At 41.0% G+C, this 19,389-nt stretch overlaps 1 protein-coding gene across 1 annotated transcript in view; it reads right to left on the bottom strand.

The window, feature by feature from the left end:
• BRSK2 (BR serine/threonine kinase 2) overlaps positions 1–19,389 on the bottom strand; it is a 319,127-nt gene that overhangs the window by 144,993 nt on the left and 154,745 nt on the right. The window contains exon 2 of the mRNA XM_065635714.1: positions 13,177–13,271. Within this exon, the coding sequence (XP_065491786.1) occupies positions 13,177–13,271 (95 nt within the window). The remainder of the gene's footprint in view (positions 1–13,176; positions 13,272–19,389) is intronic.

Below are 19,389 nucleotides of genomic sequence, written 5' to 3'. Positions count from 1 at the left end.
TGAAGGCATGTCAGTATGTTCATTTTTTCATCTATTGTCTGCTAGTTGTTCCTCAAATTATAGTTACAGAACTCGATCTATTTTTAAAATGTGATATATATCTAACACTTAAACCACAGAAATTCAGTAATTGTGTCCTTTATTGCACCCCAGTGCATTTATGATCCCACATCCAGTGTTCCCTCCTACATATCGCCGAGATCTCCTCTCAAGACTCCAGGGAGGCTCTAAGAAAGTGTTCCTCCTTTGCCTGCTGATGTGGTTGCTCTCTTGTTGGTATTCAAACCACAAACGAGATGTAATCATTACCATGAGTTCCTTTAGGCTGCTTAAGCCTCAGAGTCCCCTTAGTAAAGCAGCCTTTGAACTAAACCCTCTTCATGCTACTGCTGTAGTGTTTATTTTCACCTGCTGAGACTCCCATTCTTTGTACTGTAGTCTGTTGATTCTCAGTTTTACTCAGAAATTTTGTTTCTGCTGGCCCTTTTCATACTAAATTTTCCTGACTTACTTTCCTCTTTCTTTCACTGATTGGTTATTCCTACCATGAGGCTGCAGCATTCAGTACTGTCTCTACAACTCTCCAAGGCATTATGTTTTTCTTCCAACTCCTATGGATTTTTTAAATTGTTCTAAGTCTTTATTTAATAACTGACACAAGTTTATTCATTACTGAACGCAATAGCCATGATATCTGGCTAATCTCTCTCCTCGTATCTGCACTCAGGTTCAGGTTAGACACTAAGGATTAATCAAATCACAAGGAGTGTAACGTAGCACTGGAACAGGCTGTCCAGAGTGGCTGATGAATCTCAGTCCCTTAAGGTTTTCAACACCAAGCTAGACAAAGCTGTGGTTGACCCATGCTGACAGCAGGCCTTGTTTGAGTGGAAGGATGAACTATGTAAACCCTTGGAGGTCCCTTCCAACCCTTATTTCTAAGATTCTACACATTTGTCCAAAATTTCACTCCTGTACCTTGTAATGGTCTGGCTATTTTAGATTTCTTTATCCTTCATATCTCCTTTCTTCCTCAAGCAGTATGTCAGGTCCAGTCTTGGCTTTTGAGAGTCTGAACGCTGGTTCAATTTGTATTGTGATGCATCCGCAGCCAAACAGATGCAGAGAGACAGTGAATCATTGATGTCTGCCAAAAAATGGGTGACCAGTTGCCAGGTGGCATGGTAGCTCAATAAACTATATGCCCTCTTGGTACACAAGCAGCAAGTGGTTGTTCTCCAGCACTGAGCAGATACTATGTCCTCAGTTGCTAGTAACTGGTACCACTCTCTCTCCTCAGTAATGAGTAAAGCAGTTTTCAGCAGTGTTTTTATCTAAAAGTGTTCTCATCACTATCGACTTTGCTCAGCCATGTAGGAGGGCAAGGGCACCTTTTTTCTCAAAAATGAACACTGTAAGGTTAACAGATGTCTGAGGTTTGTTTGGTTTTGGTTGGTTTGTTTTTACTGTTAAGGCAGTATTCAGATATGTTTCTACCTGTTGCTGGACTTCCATATCAGTCCCTGTGAAAAACATCTTTTTATTCTGCTAAGCTACTGGGCACCACCCAGATGCATTATGTCTTATGCTGAGGATATTCTGGTACTATAGAGGAATCAAATCTACGATTTGCACTGCACTGGGGCCCAGAAGGGGTTTGGCACTCTTAGGTATCCCCGCGACACTACTCCCTAATCCAAGTTCCTCTGTAGCTGCTAAACTCACAACTTACACCCCTATATGAAAAACAAGTGAAAACACAATCCCAGATGACTGTAAGAACAGCTGTGTGCCACTCTGTCCTGTGTCAAATGATCTTACCCATTTGTTCTTAAGTAAACGTCATTATTTTCTGGATTTGATAAATCAGGGATTGATTTAAGAGGTGGAAATGAGGATAAAATGAATCCATAATACCTAGAGGATAATATTCACTCTCTATGTGCGACTTTCTGCTTTGAAAGTGCTGTGGTGGACACTGAGGGACAACAGGAGGTTAGCAAAGGACAGAAAGGATTTAGGAAGGAAACTCAGGGACAGCTAAGGGAGCAGGAGTGAAGAGAAGAAATTCATCAAAGAAAAGAGATAAGAACATTAGACTGAGGGGATTTATTTCAGGGTATTAGGAAGGAAACATAAGAAGAAAACTCTAAAAAGTAACTTTATGCTAAAGTATTTCACAGCTGGGGGAAATTATTCGGCCTCTATTGACAGCAAGTTCTTTCTGCTGGACTGTCTTTACAGACATGAATCTAGACATGCACACCAGCTTCCTGCCCACAGAGCAATAGTGAATTCCAGTCTATTACAAGGATCCATGGGAATAGGTTCCTGACACACAGTGTGATCGGACTTCCAGAACACTGTGAAATGTAATCTATTAGCAATTCTTATAGGACAACTATACATGTGTATCATGACTCTGTTGAAAATCTGCTTCAGGTACAATGGTTAAAACTAGTAACATATTCTCCATCTCCTGGTATGTTTGTTATGACAGTTTTTGCATACTCTGGTGGCACTTCAATTTTATATTTCTAAGCTTGGTTACTTAGATATAGAACTGTACTGAAGGGTACAACAAGCTATTAGGAACTCCAGAAATAAGCTAAAATACGTACCCCAGTAAAAAACAGGAGCATTCCTTACAAACAGACTTGAGATGAAACTAGGTATTGCTGTCTTATTTATATACATAGCTATTATTTACTTTCTGTAGTTAGGCCTGCATCTGAGAGATATAGATGATAAAGCATGTTTCTGTCTCCTGGAGCAATAGGAAACCTAGAAGTAGAAAAAAAAAATCACAGAGCCACACTCTCTTGCATTACACCTTGTACCAGTGACATTTCCTCACCACTTTTCTACTGAATGTACAGAAGAGGAGGTGCTTGTTGTGAGTGCTGCAAGCAATGTAAGAATGTTTCTGCCTGTGGTATGCGTCAGGAACAGGGACAAGTGATGATGTTTCTTAGGCCAGATCCTTCTTGAGTGTTGACAGCTGTTCATTCCTGCCTTACCAAAATGTTCTAAAACAAGACATTGAATGTGTTAATTTTAGCATAATCTGGAGCAGTCGTCCCAAATTTCCAGATAGGTCAATGATTTTGGTTGCCTGACTTTTCACAAAGTATTCTTTAAAAAGCCAGCCAGAATTTCTTGCCACTTTAAAAAGTCCCTGTTTCTACCAGGGGCAACGTGTGATAACTTAACAGAGATGTTACTGTGAAATTGTCACATGCTGAGCGACTGAAACAGATGCAGAAGTTCAAGATTAAACTCAATCTCGCCTTCCCAATGGTTTGTAGAGAATTAAGGTAACTTCTCCATTATCCCTCACAGCACAAAGTCATTGCTGCTGCCTTCTCATGCAGCTGCAGAGCATACCATATTATATTACACTGCAAGATTCAAGAATACCAGGTGTTCTGACAAAGCAGTGATTGCTTCTCCCACATCGGAGAAAAATCGACCATGCCACGACTGCAGTTTTGTCACTGCATGGTAGCTGGACCACTAAAGCATGGCCTTGAGCTCTCTTAGTATTAGCACACTTGGAAGATTCTCCTGGAGGTGGACAAGAAACACCACTTCAAAATAAAACTCTGGAGCCTTCTCTAGGTGTGGTGTGTGCATCTGTAGGAGGACAGCAGTGGAATGCAAACAATGGTTTATGGCTATGGGAGTACTCTTCATGAACAGACCAGCATTTAAATACACGCTAACCGTGGATTCGGCATCTCGGGCTGCCAGGAGGCAAGGCAGTGAATTCAAAGACAGCACCTGGTAGAAGAGGAAATGCCCAAATACCTAAAAACTTACCACCAGAGAGATCAATATTCTCTAAGAGCAGCAAAGCAAACCCATGGCATTTTGTACCCAGCTCCACCTGACAGCTCTGGAACTAACAGTTAATTGCACTGGGATTGAGCCTTCCCAGATTTTTCCTAAATTTGTGCCAACTACTTAACAGCATGAACTGCAGGGATAGACTGAGTGAGGCCTGGTTTACACTCAACAAATGACCCGCAAAATGTTCACGCTGGATAGAAGAACGTAAAACAAACAAAAAGAGCCTGCATCCCCTAGCTGACAGCGCAATGCCAGCTCTTGGCTCTCAGCTGTACTAGCTAAGTATCTATTAGGTGACAGATTTTGTCTGAGCTGTGAAACTCATAAACTATATGGGGCTATGAAATGCTCCTTAACAGAAAGGTAATGGCTGGTGTACAAGGCACCATCCAGCTGTTGGAGCAAAAACTTAAGATAATATTTGAGCAACGTCTTTGCTCAAATGGCTTCCCTGATATATACAGGGATGGACTACATCCCTTAATTGGGATGGATCAGTATATTGATGTTTATGGTGCTTATTCTACATGATAGATGCAGAGTCAAATAACCTAAGCCAGTTCTGGTCTCAGTCAATCTACTTAAGGATTGCCATCCCATTACTGCTAGAGCTCTTCTGATGTATTACACACAGAATCACAGAATGTTAGGGATTAGAAGGGACCTCAAAAGATCATCTAGTCCAATCCCCCTGCTAGAGCAGGAACACCTAGATGAGGTTACACAGGAAGGTGTCCAGGCGGGTTTTAAATGTCTCCAGAGAAGGAGAATCCACAACCTCCCTGGGCATGTAATGCTGGTTGTCTTTGTGAAATACAAACCAATGCAAAAAAAAGTCAGAAGTCTTTTCCTCTGCAACCCAGAGGGGGAAAAAAAAAAAAAAAAGAGTTTAAGACAGAAAAGAAAATATCCAACCACCTAAACCACACTTACCAAGTTACCTTGATCCTTAATGAAATCAGCCTGCAAAGCACGTGCTGTGTTGCAGCGCTGAGATGCCAGCAGCTTTCTCCTCCTAAACTGTTTACATGCTTTTGCAATGACACTGAACAAACATTGGCATAGTAGAATCACAAAAATGGGATATAATAGTCTCTAAAAAAACCCAGCATGGAAGTAGGGTGAGGAATGATTTACAAAACCCCTATACCGTTGCTCTGGTGCTTATAGATACAGGTTTCAAATGGTTCGGACAATTTGCATTCACGCTACTGACTGCACCTGAGTTTTGCTCTGAGTTTTGCTCTTAGTCCAGGAATAAAATGTGTGAGCAATGAAAAATATTTTTTATAAGGAGTTGTGTAACTTAAAAATCTGTCTGTAGTTCGCGTCATAAAACATGTCCCCCAACTCCTTTTTTTGCTTAAAAGATTTGGGAAGTGACTTCATGCATAATCTAAAATGCTTTTCCTATCAGTAATGTGGCCAATTCTACCTATGGCTCAACCAGAACCCACTCTCCTGTGGCATCCTCTGCTCTCTGCAGATGGGGATAGGTTTCATCCTGCATCTCTTCAGACTAGTTAATTAACCACAGAACAGAGCTGGCCGAAGTGCTGGTAGAAAAAGTCAATTTTAGCTTTTAGCTTTAACTTCAGTTTTAGCTTTTTAGCTTTTTTCATCAACCTTCAGTGAGTCAGGAAAAAAGAAAGAAGTTTTAACTGCACCAAAGAGCCTGCAGCTCCAGATTGAAAAAAAAACAAAACCAAAAACCAAAAAACCAAAAAAACCCACAAACCACCAAAACAAAACCCACAAAAAACCAAAACAACAAACAAACAAAACCCAAACCAAACCGAAACAAAAACCCACCACAATCTTGCCAGACCCATGGTTCACATCTGCAGTTAACAGCAACTACAGGTCCCGCTCTGCTAGAGACACCACCCAAGCTGGGGGAGTCTGAAGCTTCAGATTCACAGACCTACTGGGTGTCCAGCCAGCCACAAATTCTGGAAATACTGTGGGATCTGTCCAGGGGTTACAAGCTCTGCATGCCAGTCTCAAGATTTTCAGACTCCACACCCCAACTCTGTAAGGCTGAGCCTGGAACCTAACCTTCACCTGGGGTTCCCCTTGCCTTTCAGGGTAACTCCTACTGGTTGTCCTTCCCAGGACACTGAGCATCAAGCCTGACAACAGCCAAGGATCCCTGTGCTTTCTGCCACTCCCCCACATAGCAATGTTTCCTAGGGTCACATCTCTCTAGCTGGGGATGCTGTGTCTGCCCCACAGCTGTGGATTCGTGGAGCCTGTCTCAAGACTTCTTCCACCTTGTCTTGATAACCCAGTGCTCAGAGGTGGTGAGAGTCCCTGCAGAAGCAGGGCTTTCAGGGTCTCTGCTTTGGAGATGGCAAGCAGAGCTGCCTAAGAGCCTGCTGTGAATCCAGACAGAGTTCAAAAGAAACCTAGTCTTTGATATATTGGGAGTTCACTGAGCCAAAGTTATGTCAAGAGAAAACATTTTAGTGAATCAGCATCTTTTGATAAAACTAAGCTTTGGCAAAGGAAGAGAATTCCCAGAAGCTTGGGTAGAGAAAGCAACATAAAGTCAAACTATGGTCTGCCTCACCCCAAATGCAAGCATGGAGCAATTACAGTGGAAACAGTTAAAAGAGAAAGCTGAACAGAAAGGGTTTTTACCAGCTAATTGTTGACAGAAGCTTCACAGGTAGATGAGGACTAGATAGCAGAGCACATTTAGACATCTTGTCTCGGGGAGCAGTTATTTCCCTATCCAGGCATTATGGTTATGATCAAGTGAAATTAATGGAAAAAGCATTCCTTGACTTCAACTAGCTCTAGCCGGGGCTCATCAGGGACATTTATCACTGTACGACCAAGGCAGCACACGAGGATGGTAGACTGTCTGTGTCTATGTGTTTGCACACATAGGGCTGTGGGTAGAACGTGTCTGGTACAACAGAGATTTGAGCCAGACTGATATAATACAAGTCTGTGGAATTAAAAGTAGGGTGGAAAAAATAGGGCCAATTATTTTTACAGCTTGCCCAAATGCCTCAATTGATCATACTAACTTTAGAAAGCAAAAGGCACGGCGCACACTTGACAGGTTTGTTCCTCTGACAGGTACATCATGTGCTCGTGATTCCTGTTTAATTTCCTTCTTTAAGAAATCCTCAAACTGTGTTCCCCACGAGTGTGGTGGAAAGTGGAGGAGGAGAGTGATTCTTCTCTGAAGGAAAATACAATCATCCAACTTCTTTAACTGCTCAAACAGATGACAAGTGAACAGGCTTTCAGTGCTCCCCACCAGCACCAGTATAAAACAAAACACACTGCATTATACATTCAGCAACAGATCCCTACTCCCAAACTCCCCATAGCAGAAGGGAACCAGGGGTGGAAAAAAAAGCTGCTTTTATTTTCTCCATGTTTTTCATATTACAAGGTGCTTTTTTATCTCTTTGAACTCAGAAGAGAGACTTGCACACGTGAAGCTGTGCTGTGCTAACTGGGTTGCTACTGGAATAGGAACTAGGGTCACAGAGGCAGGGGGTGAGTGTCTATTTGTGCACTCGTGCTCTTTGATGAGTGCCAATCATTCCTGCGGTTTGTTCACCACCTACGCACCGTCAAACATACACACAGACACACACACACTTATCATCTGCTGTGTTCCAGTGCTAAAAGCAGACAAGCATGTGGTAATTCTCCAGGTTAAAGATAGCCCTCAATGAGGGTGTGAGTGTTTTTATCAAGCATATGCAGCAAATGTGCAAGGGGCAATCCATGTAAGTGTGAACATGCTCATTTGTACATTGCAACCTGTTCAACAGCAAGTAAAAATAGGAGTATCAGGGTGTACACACATGTTTTGGGAAGATTTACCTTCCCTCATCCTTTCATCCTTTTTTTTTTTTCGGCCATGAATACAAGGTTCTCTGGGTCATTCTCCTCTTGCAGCAATATGCCAATCAATCAGAAGAATAATAGATGAATACCAGCAAATCAGGACAGTGTTTCTTAATCAGGAAGTCCTGGAAAGTTTGCTGAATGCTTTAAAACCTTTTCTTTAGGACTTCTGATTAATAAAGGGAAATAGTTTCCCTCCTATTTGCTATTTTTAATATGACCGTCTCCAAAATCTTGTGTGCCAGCATCCTAGATTAATCTAAACACATTTCTCTGGTGAGATCATATGGTCTTATTTGTTTGTTCATTTGTACCCAATAATAGAGGAATTCACTGTGATTCAGCAGCACCTTAACACTATTTCCACTATAATCAATAGTAGAACTCCTTAATACTGAGGCTGGACAATTATTGGTTTAGTGTTGAACACATTAAGAAAAAATTTTGATTTAGTGAAAATCAGTTTTGGCATTGGTGAGTTTGGCTTCACTTATGTCAGGAAACTGCCCTTGTTATGATCAAAGCTGAATTTCAACTAAGTTGCACTATTCAGTCCATTTCTGACTCTGCCTCAGATTTAGCTTCTCCATGACACTGTTCTGATACTCTGGTAATGATTTCTGTAGACCAGGCATCCACTCAGCAGCTGAGGACAGCTAGGTCAGCCAGTATCACAGTCTTTTGTTTCAAAAGCCTGAAAATGAGGTATTCCAAAGCAAAGATCCTGCTCTCAAGTATTCCCTTCTTTAGCTTCACTTGGGAAAGCCTAAATTTCTGCTTCTGCGGATACCTTGCACAAGTGCCTTTCTTTATGCTCCAGACACTGATAAAAGACTTTTTACAGATTTCAAGTGTGTGATTAGAAATTCACAGCTCCATGGATTTTAAGGCCAGAGAAGCTGCTGCGTTAATCTAGTCAGAGCTAATGCGTAGCAGGGATCAGGAAACCATCTTCAACTACTTCCTGCTGCAAATCCACCGCTGAAGCTGAACTAGGTTTTAGAAAAACACACAGATGAAGTTTTAGAGAAACACGCAGATGAAGTTTAATAGACTTCCAGGGGAAAAACTCACCAGAGCTTCAGGCAGCTTGTTCGAATTAGTAACTTCGTCCAGTGGTCAAATAGGACTAGTATTTCGACACTTAATCTGTCTGCCTACAGCTTACACCTGTAAGTTTTTTGCCCCTAAGAGTGTAATATCCTCTATTATCAAATGCCTACCCTCCTTGTCAGTATTTATAGACCATGATTAAGTTATGTCTTAACCTTCTATTTAATAAACCAGGCAGATTGAGTCCCTTGAGTCTCTCCTAAAACATGAGGTCTGGTTGCTACTTAGTCTCTCAGATATTTTCTGAATTGTGCCCAACTTCTAAACTTTTGCCCTAAATGATGAGCATCTCAACCAGACATGCTGCGTTTCAGCAGTTTTGCAACAAAACAATGTCAGTTATTACATGTCTTTCTCTAGGAAAAGGGGGAAAGACAGAGAAAAAAAGTAAGAAATCACAGAGTAGAGAAGAAAGAAGAATGAGAGGGGTTAAAAAGAGGCAAAATAACAACTGAAAGAAAATGCACAAGGAAGGGAAGACTCAAAGTAGGACAAGGTAGTAAAGAAATATGTAGCTACTGAAATAGAAGCTCAGGAAGAAGCAAGAGATAACAAAAAGACCATGCAAAGTAAGCTTGCATAACTTATCTTGGCAGTTCCAAGAGGCTGACACTCAATCCTGCTACCTATCCCTCCACTCAATTAATTCAGGCAATCGTAGCATGATCCTCCCTGCTTAGGAACACAGACTACACCTTTGCAGAGCTTTTTGGAAGCAGAGCTCATTAGCACCACAAGGCACAAGAACAACAGACTAACCCCGCCCAAACCCACCACCCATGTTTCAATTGAGCTCCACAAGAGCAATGAGGAAGGGACTGTGTCTCTTCCCATCCTCCACCCTGGAAATACCTGCCCTGCTTCAAGGCCGGCACTGGAGGACTCAGAATAAACAAAAGGCCCACACACACCAAGCACACATATGGAGGCCCGGGCTCCAGCCATGAAGCCTGGGACATCTGTGGCTTTCTCAGGATGCCTGTGTGTTCAAGTAATTAGTCCAAGGCCAGCTGTCCCCTTCTCGCTCTTCACCCTTTTATGTTCCCACTGCTTTTACTACCACTATCTGTCCAAAGAGTATTTCATCTGATGGATCAACAAATGAGTAGCTTTTTTGCTCTTGTTTATTCTTTGGAAGGAGGGAGTGGAAGAGAACCGGTGAGGTGGTAAAGAAGAAAGGACTCTTGTGAGTAAGTCTCATGAGATGCCTCAATGTTTTCAAACAAGCTTTTGCCACATCAGATGAAAGATTTTCTTTAACCTTTATATTCCAAAGTTATAAACTCCAAACGCTTGTGCTGGTACTGAAAATGCAACCATCAATAGTAAACCTGCCTGTTCAGGAAAGCTTACTCCTTCACAGACTCATTCAGCTCTAGTATTCTGGGCCTAATTTCCCTCTCAGAGATCCAGAAGTAATTCAGGGAGATTAGCAAACCCTATTTCCATCTCAAAATGCTCTCTATAGCACACTACGTTCTGAAATCTTTCTGCTGATTTGTGATAGAGCAAGCTAAAGATACCATGGGAGGCAGGTCTCCACGTCAGTGGGGGTTACCACAGTGCAGCTGAAGAAACCTAGCTGAAGCTTTTACCAGTTGTGTGAGAGCAGGAGCCAGAACAGAAGCAGCCCTTCTGTTCACATCTGTGAAATTACATTTGTAACTTTGCCCCAAAACCAGGCTCCCAAACAGCCCCGAGCTGGAGCTGTGAAAGGAACACTACTCCCCAGCCTGTGTTGAGCGAATACAGGCATGACAAAGCAGAAGGCTCGCGTGTGCAGGGAGCAGCCCTGTCCTTTGGTATGGCAGCAAGAGCTTGGATGATACATTTACTGCAGCTTGTGCTGCATCGTGCCTGCCTGTATAACATCTCCATAGCAGCAGTTCTGCTAATTGAGCCCAGCTGCTTCAATTCCAAACTCTTCTCTCCAGAAATATCGATACTATGACGTCGTGATTAGAAAGCACTTTACCAAATTCCTCTCAATTCTGCACAGCTCAGATGAAGAGTAGCTGCAGAAAGAAGGGACAGTTCCCTGAATGTACAGAATAAAATGCTGCAAAAATGCGGGAGAAATGAAGGCTGTAAGAAGCAAGTCAAAACAGAATAATGATGGCCGGGAAAGCAGCCTGCTGTATATGCTTGTGCCTGTCATTTTAGATGTTGAAAGGCCCGCAAGCAGACTTCTGCCTTATGCTCTAGGATAAATGGCCACAGCACTGCAGTGTTACAGCTTCATGCAGCAGGTGTGCATATTTGTCAGATCCAGTTTTTCTGTCCAAGGATGGATTAAAGCTAAATCCATCAGTCTGGGCCTGGCTTGGGAGAGTAGCTGTGGTCTTGAATCATTTGGCTCCAGGGACTGTTTCTGCATGGCCCACTGGCAAAGAGAGTCACTGGAACTGATAGGCTAGTGGGAAGATTTGCTAAGTGGGAATGCCACCACACCACCATGACTCGGCTTCGCTGTTGGCTGTTTCCCTGTGGCTGCTGACTCCACACAGCAAGCTGTTAGCTGGATGCTTGGCAATGGTCACAGTGGGATTGCTGAAAACTGCAAGCATTTTTCCCCTTTGGCCAAGCTGGATTAAGCTGGCTAACAGTACAATTAATTCCAAATTCACTTAGAAGTCACAGGCACTGTCTGCGACCATCAGACACAGGGCATTCCTGAAAAGACATCTGGTTACTGAGTTTATGCAAGAACTGGGCAAACCACTTCAAATACCATCTGTTATTCCAACCTCCTGAGCACAGAGAACAGGATCCTTAAGAGAAAATCTCACCAAGAATGGTCTGAAAATGAGACTCATGATATGATGCGTGGTTTCCTCCTGAGAAGGGTGCTGTACAATCTTACAGAAAATATGGCATGCTTCGGCATGAGTCTGTGTAAACAAGGGCCTAACACACCATTTCACTACTCAGATTTCAGACAACAAGCAAGGTAATGCAACACAACTAAAGCAGAGAGATCACTGTGCTATGCTAAGTGATTTGCTTCCTGCTCTGAAAATCAATGAAGTAAATAACATGTTTTATACAGATACCAGGCAGTGTATCTAAGCAAACAAAATGCTCATGTTATTTAAAAATATTCCTATTATGTTACTCTGGAAAATACTCGAAGTGTTTAGAGTCTCATTCAGATATTACCATTTACAGACTTTCTTTGCTTTTACTGTATTCCCTTCATCTGCTGAATCTCCATTTAAAGTTGCAGTTTGCTTACCTATTTAACTTTCTAACTTTTGGTCTACATTAGAAGACTGTTTGAATCCACAGTACTGCAGGAGAAGGAATACTTCAATGAAATTCCAAAAAGGTAAGTCCAAACGCATTACAATTGAATATAAACTTTAAGAATCCTTCTCTGAAAAAAATAAACTTACATTGTATGCATTGACCTTTAATGTCAATTTTCTTTCTCCTCCTAGTAAGGTTGCTATACTCACTCACGATGGAAAACAGCTGACACAGAAGTAGATATAAGAAACGGCAGTGTAAAGATATATGTTCCATGTGCTTATAGGGAAGTTATCTCAATAAAGTGCTCTAGGCTGCATGAAGACCTGTTAACGTCATTTGCATGTGCCAGCTTGATGGAATTGTGTTGATTGCAGTGCAGTGTGTTCTCTCCCATCAAGCTGAATTAAGCCTTTGTAGTCACCAAATCACATGAATAAATTTTTATGCATATATTTATTTTATTTTTAGGTTTCCAAGATCAATCAATGACACTTATGTAAGGAGACGGATATTACAAGGCTAAGTAAAAAACGAATTAAACTCTTCCGAACACTACTGTCATTGGGACCATTTGGACAGACACTTTAATGGTTTCCAATGGCACAGCTCTGTGGATTGTTAACAGAATTACAACAGCTTTAAACAGTCAAGGACTTTGGCATGTCAGATCATAAAGAACCCACGCGGCAGAGCAAGCAGTAGGAGTATTCAAACAACAGATTCACCAGCCTCTCTTAAATCTCTTCCTACTGGCATTTGTACACCTCAGTCTGCAATGTACTACAACTATTATGCACTGCTGCAGCAGTGGAAGTCAGATGCCCAACACACATCTGCCCAGCAGAGAAGCAACAACTCTGCAGCTGACCGTTTGCTTTGTTCACAAAGCACAGGCATACTCCCATTTAATTTCAGCTGCCTTGGCTTCCCCCATAACTAAATTATTGTTATTATGCTCCACATAATCCTAGTACTGACAGGGATGTTTGTTATACGTAATTAAAGATATTAATTTTGCATGGAATACAAGACAGAGAGCCAAGAATCTCATTTTTTTTTTTAAATCTCCCATTAGAAAATTACCTTCATTAACACCGACTCGCTGAGCTTCTCTCTGTTGACAATTTTTATCGCGACCTTCTGACACGTGACACAGTGAACCCCCAACTTCACAAGCCCTGCAGGAGAAACAGAAAAATAGAAAGGAAGAACTGGTTAGATAGCCACTGCTGAGATTTTTGCTATTAGTACGCCACCCAGCATTTGGCAAGCTAAATGCAAAGAAATTAACACTAGTCCCTCCTACAGCCACATAAGGTCTCATGAGTAATGAAGATCCTGCAGCCCACATCATGACCATTTGGCAGTGAAGCCACCAACATCCTTAATGCTGCTGCAGTTTCTGCCATTAAAGCTGTATTTCTGTTGAAGAACTATATTCCAGCTTGCACCACTCAAAGTGTGATATATCAGTAAGAAGTAAACTTCTGCCAATTTTACCACACTAGGCTAAGGGCTTTTGCTGACACCTGACATCAAGGAAAGCTCAGAAATCAAAAAAACTAGATAGTCAAATGTCTGCAGTGTATACATGGTCTCTACATTTTTCTAGCTCCTTCCAAAGCTCTCATGATCATAATAAAAAGGTACTTAATTATGATTTCCCATACTGTTTTAATTTAGCCTGCTGTATAAAGTTAACACTGTGATGGTTGCCATTGTGGCATGGAAGAACATCAACATATGCTGATACAATTCTAAGTTGTTCTTATTTGGTATTATTTACTATATACTTGTCCTCAAATAACTTAGAGTGCTGTTAAATGATTATATTGACAAAAGCATATGGATATCCCTGACAGGATCAGGATGTCTGAGCTATCACCGAAATACAGAACAAACCTTCAAGAATTAAAAGAAAGAGGTAAGTAATATACATTAAGCATTATCTTCTACTAAACGTTGACCTAAATCCGCTGACTTTCATGAAAATACATTGAGATATCTCCCACAAGTCAGTTTAAGATAGTCCCCTGAGCTCTCAACTCTAACATCATTAAGAAAATTTGTACCCAGAAAAATTGTACTTTGTAGGTCTTTTCACGTGTGATTTCGTTTGCTTCAGCTTTTATTCTTGTCAAACATGCAAATGCAGCACAACACCTGATAGGCTGGATCTCATCCCACTCCACACACAATATGCTAAATTGCCATTTAGTTTAATTCAGTTATAACTGAAGTAAGAATGGCACCTCCTTGGTGTTACTGAGAGCTGCTGCAGCTTCACAGAGCACTTGTGAGCAATGACGTTGCACAGTAAGAAAAAGTCTAGCTCAGTTTGCAGGTCCTAGGTTGGGTTGGAGTTAAGATCCTGACCCCATCCCCTGATGCAAACCGCAAAACCAAACACATTGCTTTATCTGCAAATTGAATACAACGGATCTGCAGTCCAGCAAAACAATGAACACAGGACTTCACACGTCTTACCGAGGGATGAATATATAGACTATAGCCTTACCACAAACTATCCCCAGTGAAGTGAACTGGAGTTTCATCGGGGACTCCAGCAACCTCCTGCAGATACTTGTCCATCTTTTTGCTACTGAGTTAATTAAAATTTTTGAACCATTAATCACTGGTTATTATGCTGAGAAATAAACTCCAAACTCACTTCCAGTCAGATCTCTTTTATGGCATGCTCAAGTGTTCTGGATATTTCTGGTCACATAATTTCTCAGTCTCATCTGGTTAAATGCTGACATCCTTACTTTCAGCCATGACATTAACAAGTCACAAAAATGAAGAATGCTGTGCACTGACAAATCCATTTGAAACTGTGTAAAGTAATAGCCTGTCCCTTGCCTGACACAGCCAAGAAGCACAGCTGCGGGAAGATGCTGTGATGTCCATCCAATCCTCACTCTTATGTCTGAATTTTGTCTATTCAATAAATTTATAATATTACCCATAGCACTGCGGGCTCTGTGTTCACCACTCGTAGCAGCTGCAGCCTTACTTATGCTTCTTCTCTTTGGCTTTGTTATGTGTTTGGATAGTGGCTACTTGGCACCGCTTTGTTGAAAGTGCACACAGTTTCAATTTGTGCTGATTGCTTCCTTCCTGCTTCCAGCACAAATCACAGCTCCACATCACTCTTACAGCGTGACCACATCACTATTTACATTGCTCTTAGCTATACTTTCAAATCTCAGCAGAACTTCTATCTCAGTCCTTTATATGTAGGCTCCCAGGGTCTGTGGCACAGTGCTGTACTGTCACATGCAGCAGACCAGTTATTTTAAGAGGTCAATAAAGGTGACAAACAACTGCTCTCTGTAACTGGTCCTTCACCCTGAAGAAAATATAAAGGTTTATCTCACCCTTCAGGGTTTCATTTCAAATGTTGTTGCTCCCAAATCAAAACATCTGTCCCACTGAACCTGGCCAATCTGTAAACTATTTTTCCTTTGTCCTCCCTGAAGCACCCTGTGATTGAGTCATAGAAAGGTTTTAACCATTAACTTCTGGGACACCACCATGCTGTATAGGCAATCCTCACAGCGTCCTCTGTCCTTCTGTCTACTAAACTACCACAGAAACTCAAAAATTAAGATTAAACTATTCTGTTCATGCCAATAAAAATGTTAATCAACTGTTAGAAGACACTGAACACCTTGCAAAAATCACATTGATACTGAATCACACTGATTTTGTATCAAATTAATTTAATTGACCTCAAGAAGTCATTCTTGATTTATACCATGTTACCAGGAAACAGAATGAAAAAACACACGTGAGATCACACGTGAGATTTACTGTATTTTCCCTCTTCTTATGATTCACATTTTAAAAATTAAAAAAAAAGCCCTGTCACTGCTATCTGTTCTGTGGAGACAGAACTTTAAGACAATCCTCTAACAGCCCAAGACAGAACTTTTCACTGTACTAAATTCACTGAATGTAATTTTAGGATAAAATTAAAACATATCACTCTGCCTTGCCTCCCCAATCCTCTGGGCACAGTTCAGATTTTCATCCACAAGTGGTTCCTGGGGGCTCTCAGGCTTTCAAATAGGCTGTTACATCCTGTGAGCTGCAAACATCGGACTGCTTTTGATCTTAGCCACTGAACTGCACCAGAATCAGCCCTATGATTTCAGCTTGGAAGTACAGAAGAAAACATGAGCATGCTGAAAAGCAAGGGGATGTGTAAGCTAACATTGTCTTTTCATTTATGATTAAAAGCCATGAGCTGAAAACCAATGAGCATAAATAACCCCAGGTGACACAAGTGGAAGGTGCCATTGAAGGCACCTGACCTGACACAGCCTCATGCTGCACTGACCTGCTAACAACCACGCCTGCGCTCTTTGCTGCTGGGAAACTCCTGCTCTGTGGATTCTTAAAAATACACAGATCTTTTCCGAAAAGGACAGGAGCTTGTGTGATGAACAAGCGACAGATTTAGACCAGCTGGACAGGTGAACAGCCCACCCTGAAGCAGTACACAGACAAATCCTTTATTTTGCCCAATAAGAATGTACTGTGGGGGTGAAGAAAAAAAAAGCTTCCCTCCAGCTAAGACAATATATTCACTGTAAACCCATGATCACAGAAGTCATCTCCGTGGCCTGTACTGTGACTGGTAATCACCTCCATGACTGTTCAGCCAAGGACAGGATTATAGAAAAGGCTGATTTACTTTTGCCTTGCATTTTGTGTGGTAATTTTCCCCAACACAGACTGAATAAAACTCTAAGAGTTCAGAGCTGGTGCTATTCCATATCCACTTTACAGTCGTGTGAATAGCAGCATGAGGTAACACAACTGTGGATAGTAACACCTTACTAATAATCCTGGTATTACAAGTCTTCATTACAGAAAGAAACTATCTGGAAATGAGAGAGAACTGGTTTTCAATCCTGCCACAGATCTGAAACAAATTATCATTTTGAGAGAGGGAGACTAATAAACAATGAAACAACGTTGTTTAAATACAGCACTTATGGTATACTCATTGTTAATAAATAATGTTCCCACAGTCTTTCAGATATGCTAAACACAAGTAACTCATTATCCTGATTTTTAACCATAAGACAAATAACTACTTCAAGAAGTGGAATGAAAAATTAGGTACACTTGCTATGTTTAATACATATAATTTTTGCAATGGTAAATGGAGGTCTTTCATTTTCTTCTGAAATGAAGCCAAGCCAATGCCCTCTCTTTAAGTATGGATACATTTCTGTAGGGAAACTAGCCACTGATCTCAGAAGATCACCTGCACGTCTCACATTGCTTGTTCTTCATTTCACTTCAGAGCGCATTGCCAAAAAACTTAAAAAATCTGAGCAGAAAGCCCTGGTCTGGCCAGTAGTATCTATTTTGGCTGGATAAGCAATTAAAAGAATGTCTACAGAGAAATATCATTCCTCTTTTAACTTGAGTTAGCTAATTGCCAATTAATTCAAGTCAATGAATACTCTGCAAATGTTAATTTAGGCACTGCAGGACAAAAACATTTGTGGCTTACTTCAGGGCTCACACTAGTACTGGTACCAAACTATCTGGATTAAAGAAGGAAAAAAAATCTTGGGCTGAACAAACCCAAGCACACAGTTTTTTAAAAAGCATCGTGTATGTACACCTTTGCTGCACATCAGCTTTGTATATACAATCTTTATATACAAATAACATAATTTAGCCCCACATAGTGGAGGTTGCTATTGTAAATCTTAAACATATTTATGGGTAGTCCTTCCCGAAAACTACATGCACTAGCATTTACAAGATCTGCAAACCTTCAAGGATGCCAATTTAGAAAATCAGCTCTTAAAGCAAACAAAAGCATTAATGAAAATGAAGTGGAGCATAGGACAATGCTTGTAATATTATTGCTCTTTATTCTCTACAGATATCTTTGCAAACACTGTAGTTTCAATTAGGGTTAAATCAGTTCAGTTACAGTGCCTAACTCTGCTGACCGCAGTGAAGTTGCTTTAGATCTACAACAGTGGAAAATGGATTAAAATTTGGCCCACAGCAACACGATTTCCATAGCTATAAAATAAGGATAATAACACTTGCTTACCTTGCAAGGGCTGTAGAAGGATTAACTGATTAATCCTCGCAAAGAATGTTGGAAAGAGATCTAAACTCTAAGCAAGTTTTACATATTACAACCAGGAAAACTATATCTTAAATATAATCTGGAAAGAAAGGTCTAGATAATTTCTTATTAATAGCTTCAATTTCATTTCCCAATTCTTCTAGCACATAGATTTCTGGTCTCCAATATGCATCTTATGCTCTTCTTAGCTACACTGGAAAGAACTTTGTTACCAAGCATTCTACTTATGAAAACCAATAATTGCCCTTAATTACTCAGTCCTCTCATTGAACGGATGTTTGTTTTTCTATAGCAATTGTTATCTCTAATTATTGCCTTTAAAATAAACAGAGCCTTGTATCAAGTGACAGGCAAATTATACTGTATCAATTTATAATTGCATACGGGGAAAGGAGGTATAGGGTTGCCTAGATGGTAATGAAATAATTTGACCATGGGCCCTTCTACAGAAAGATTCTAGTGCTAAAAGGCTGTTCTGAAGGTTCATGCAGTAACTGTTTCTAAATTGAATAAACTGTAATTACAGTAGGACTAAAGCCAGAGTTCAAATGCTCAGCGGGAGCATAGAAGATGATGTTCATCAGTGCTGGGATTCATGTACCTCACCTCAGAGCACAGGGAAGCTGCATGCTGAATTGCTATTGCCCAGATTTATTCTCCTGAGCTATGAGCACTGTCACACACACACCGCCTTGGCCAGCCGAAGGGACACACTCCTAAGCTCAGAGATTGGTGAGAACAATGCATCAGCTCAGATGTGACCGGATCCACACGCCTGATATTAGAGAACAAGAGACACAGACACACATATATATACACAGAGCAGCTCACCAGGAGCAGGTTTTACACTGTACACCTCAGAGATTATGGTAAGATCATCCTCCAAGCTCAGCAGGATCAAAACACACAGAACCAACATCACCTCTATTGATTTTTATCTTGGTTTCTTTCTTACAATATTTCATAAATCAATACTTCTCAGAAACCCTTTGTGCCCCCTGAATATAGCAAAGAACATGACTGTTGAGTTCTTTTGACATGCTCTCTTTCCCATCTTACCATACACTCGTGTCTAAAGAGGAGTCCCCAGGGAACCAGGACAGAAACCTTGATGGGCACACTGGATGCTGCTTTTGTAAAATGCCATTATTTCATCAGTCAAACTC

This window comes from Caloenas nicobarica, chromosome 5 (assembly GCF_036013445.1).
Source record: "Caloenas nicobarica isolate bCalNic1 chromosome 5, bCalNic1.hap1, whole genome shotgun sequence".
Taxonomy (NCBI): Eukaryota; Metazoa; Chordata; class Aves; order Columbiformes; family Columbidae; genus Caloenas; species Caloenas nicobarica.
This window is presented reverse-complemented; position numbering and strand designations above follow the sequence as displayed.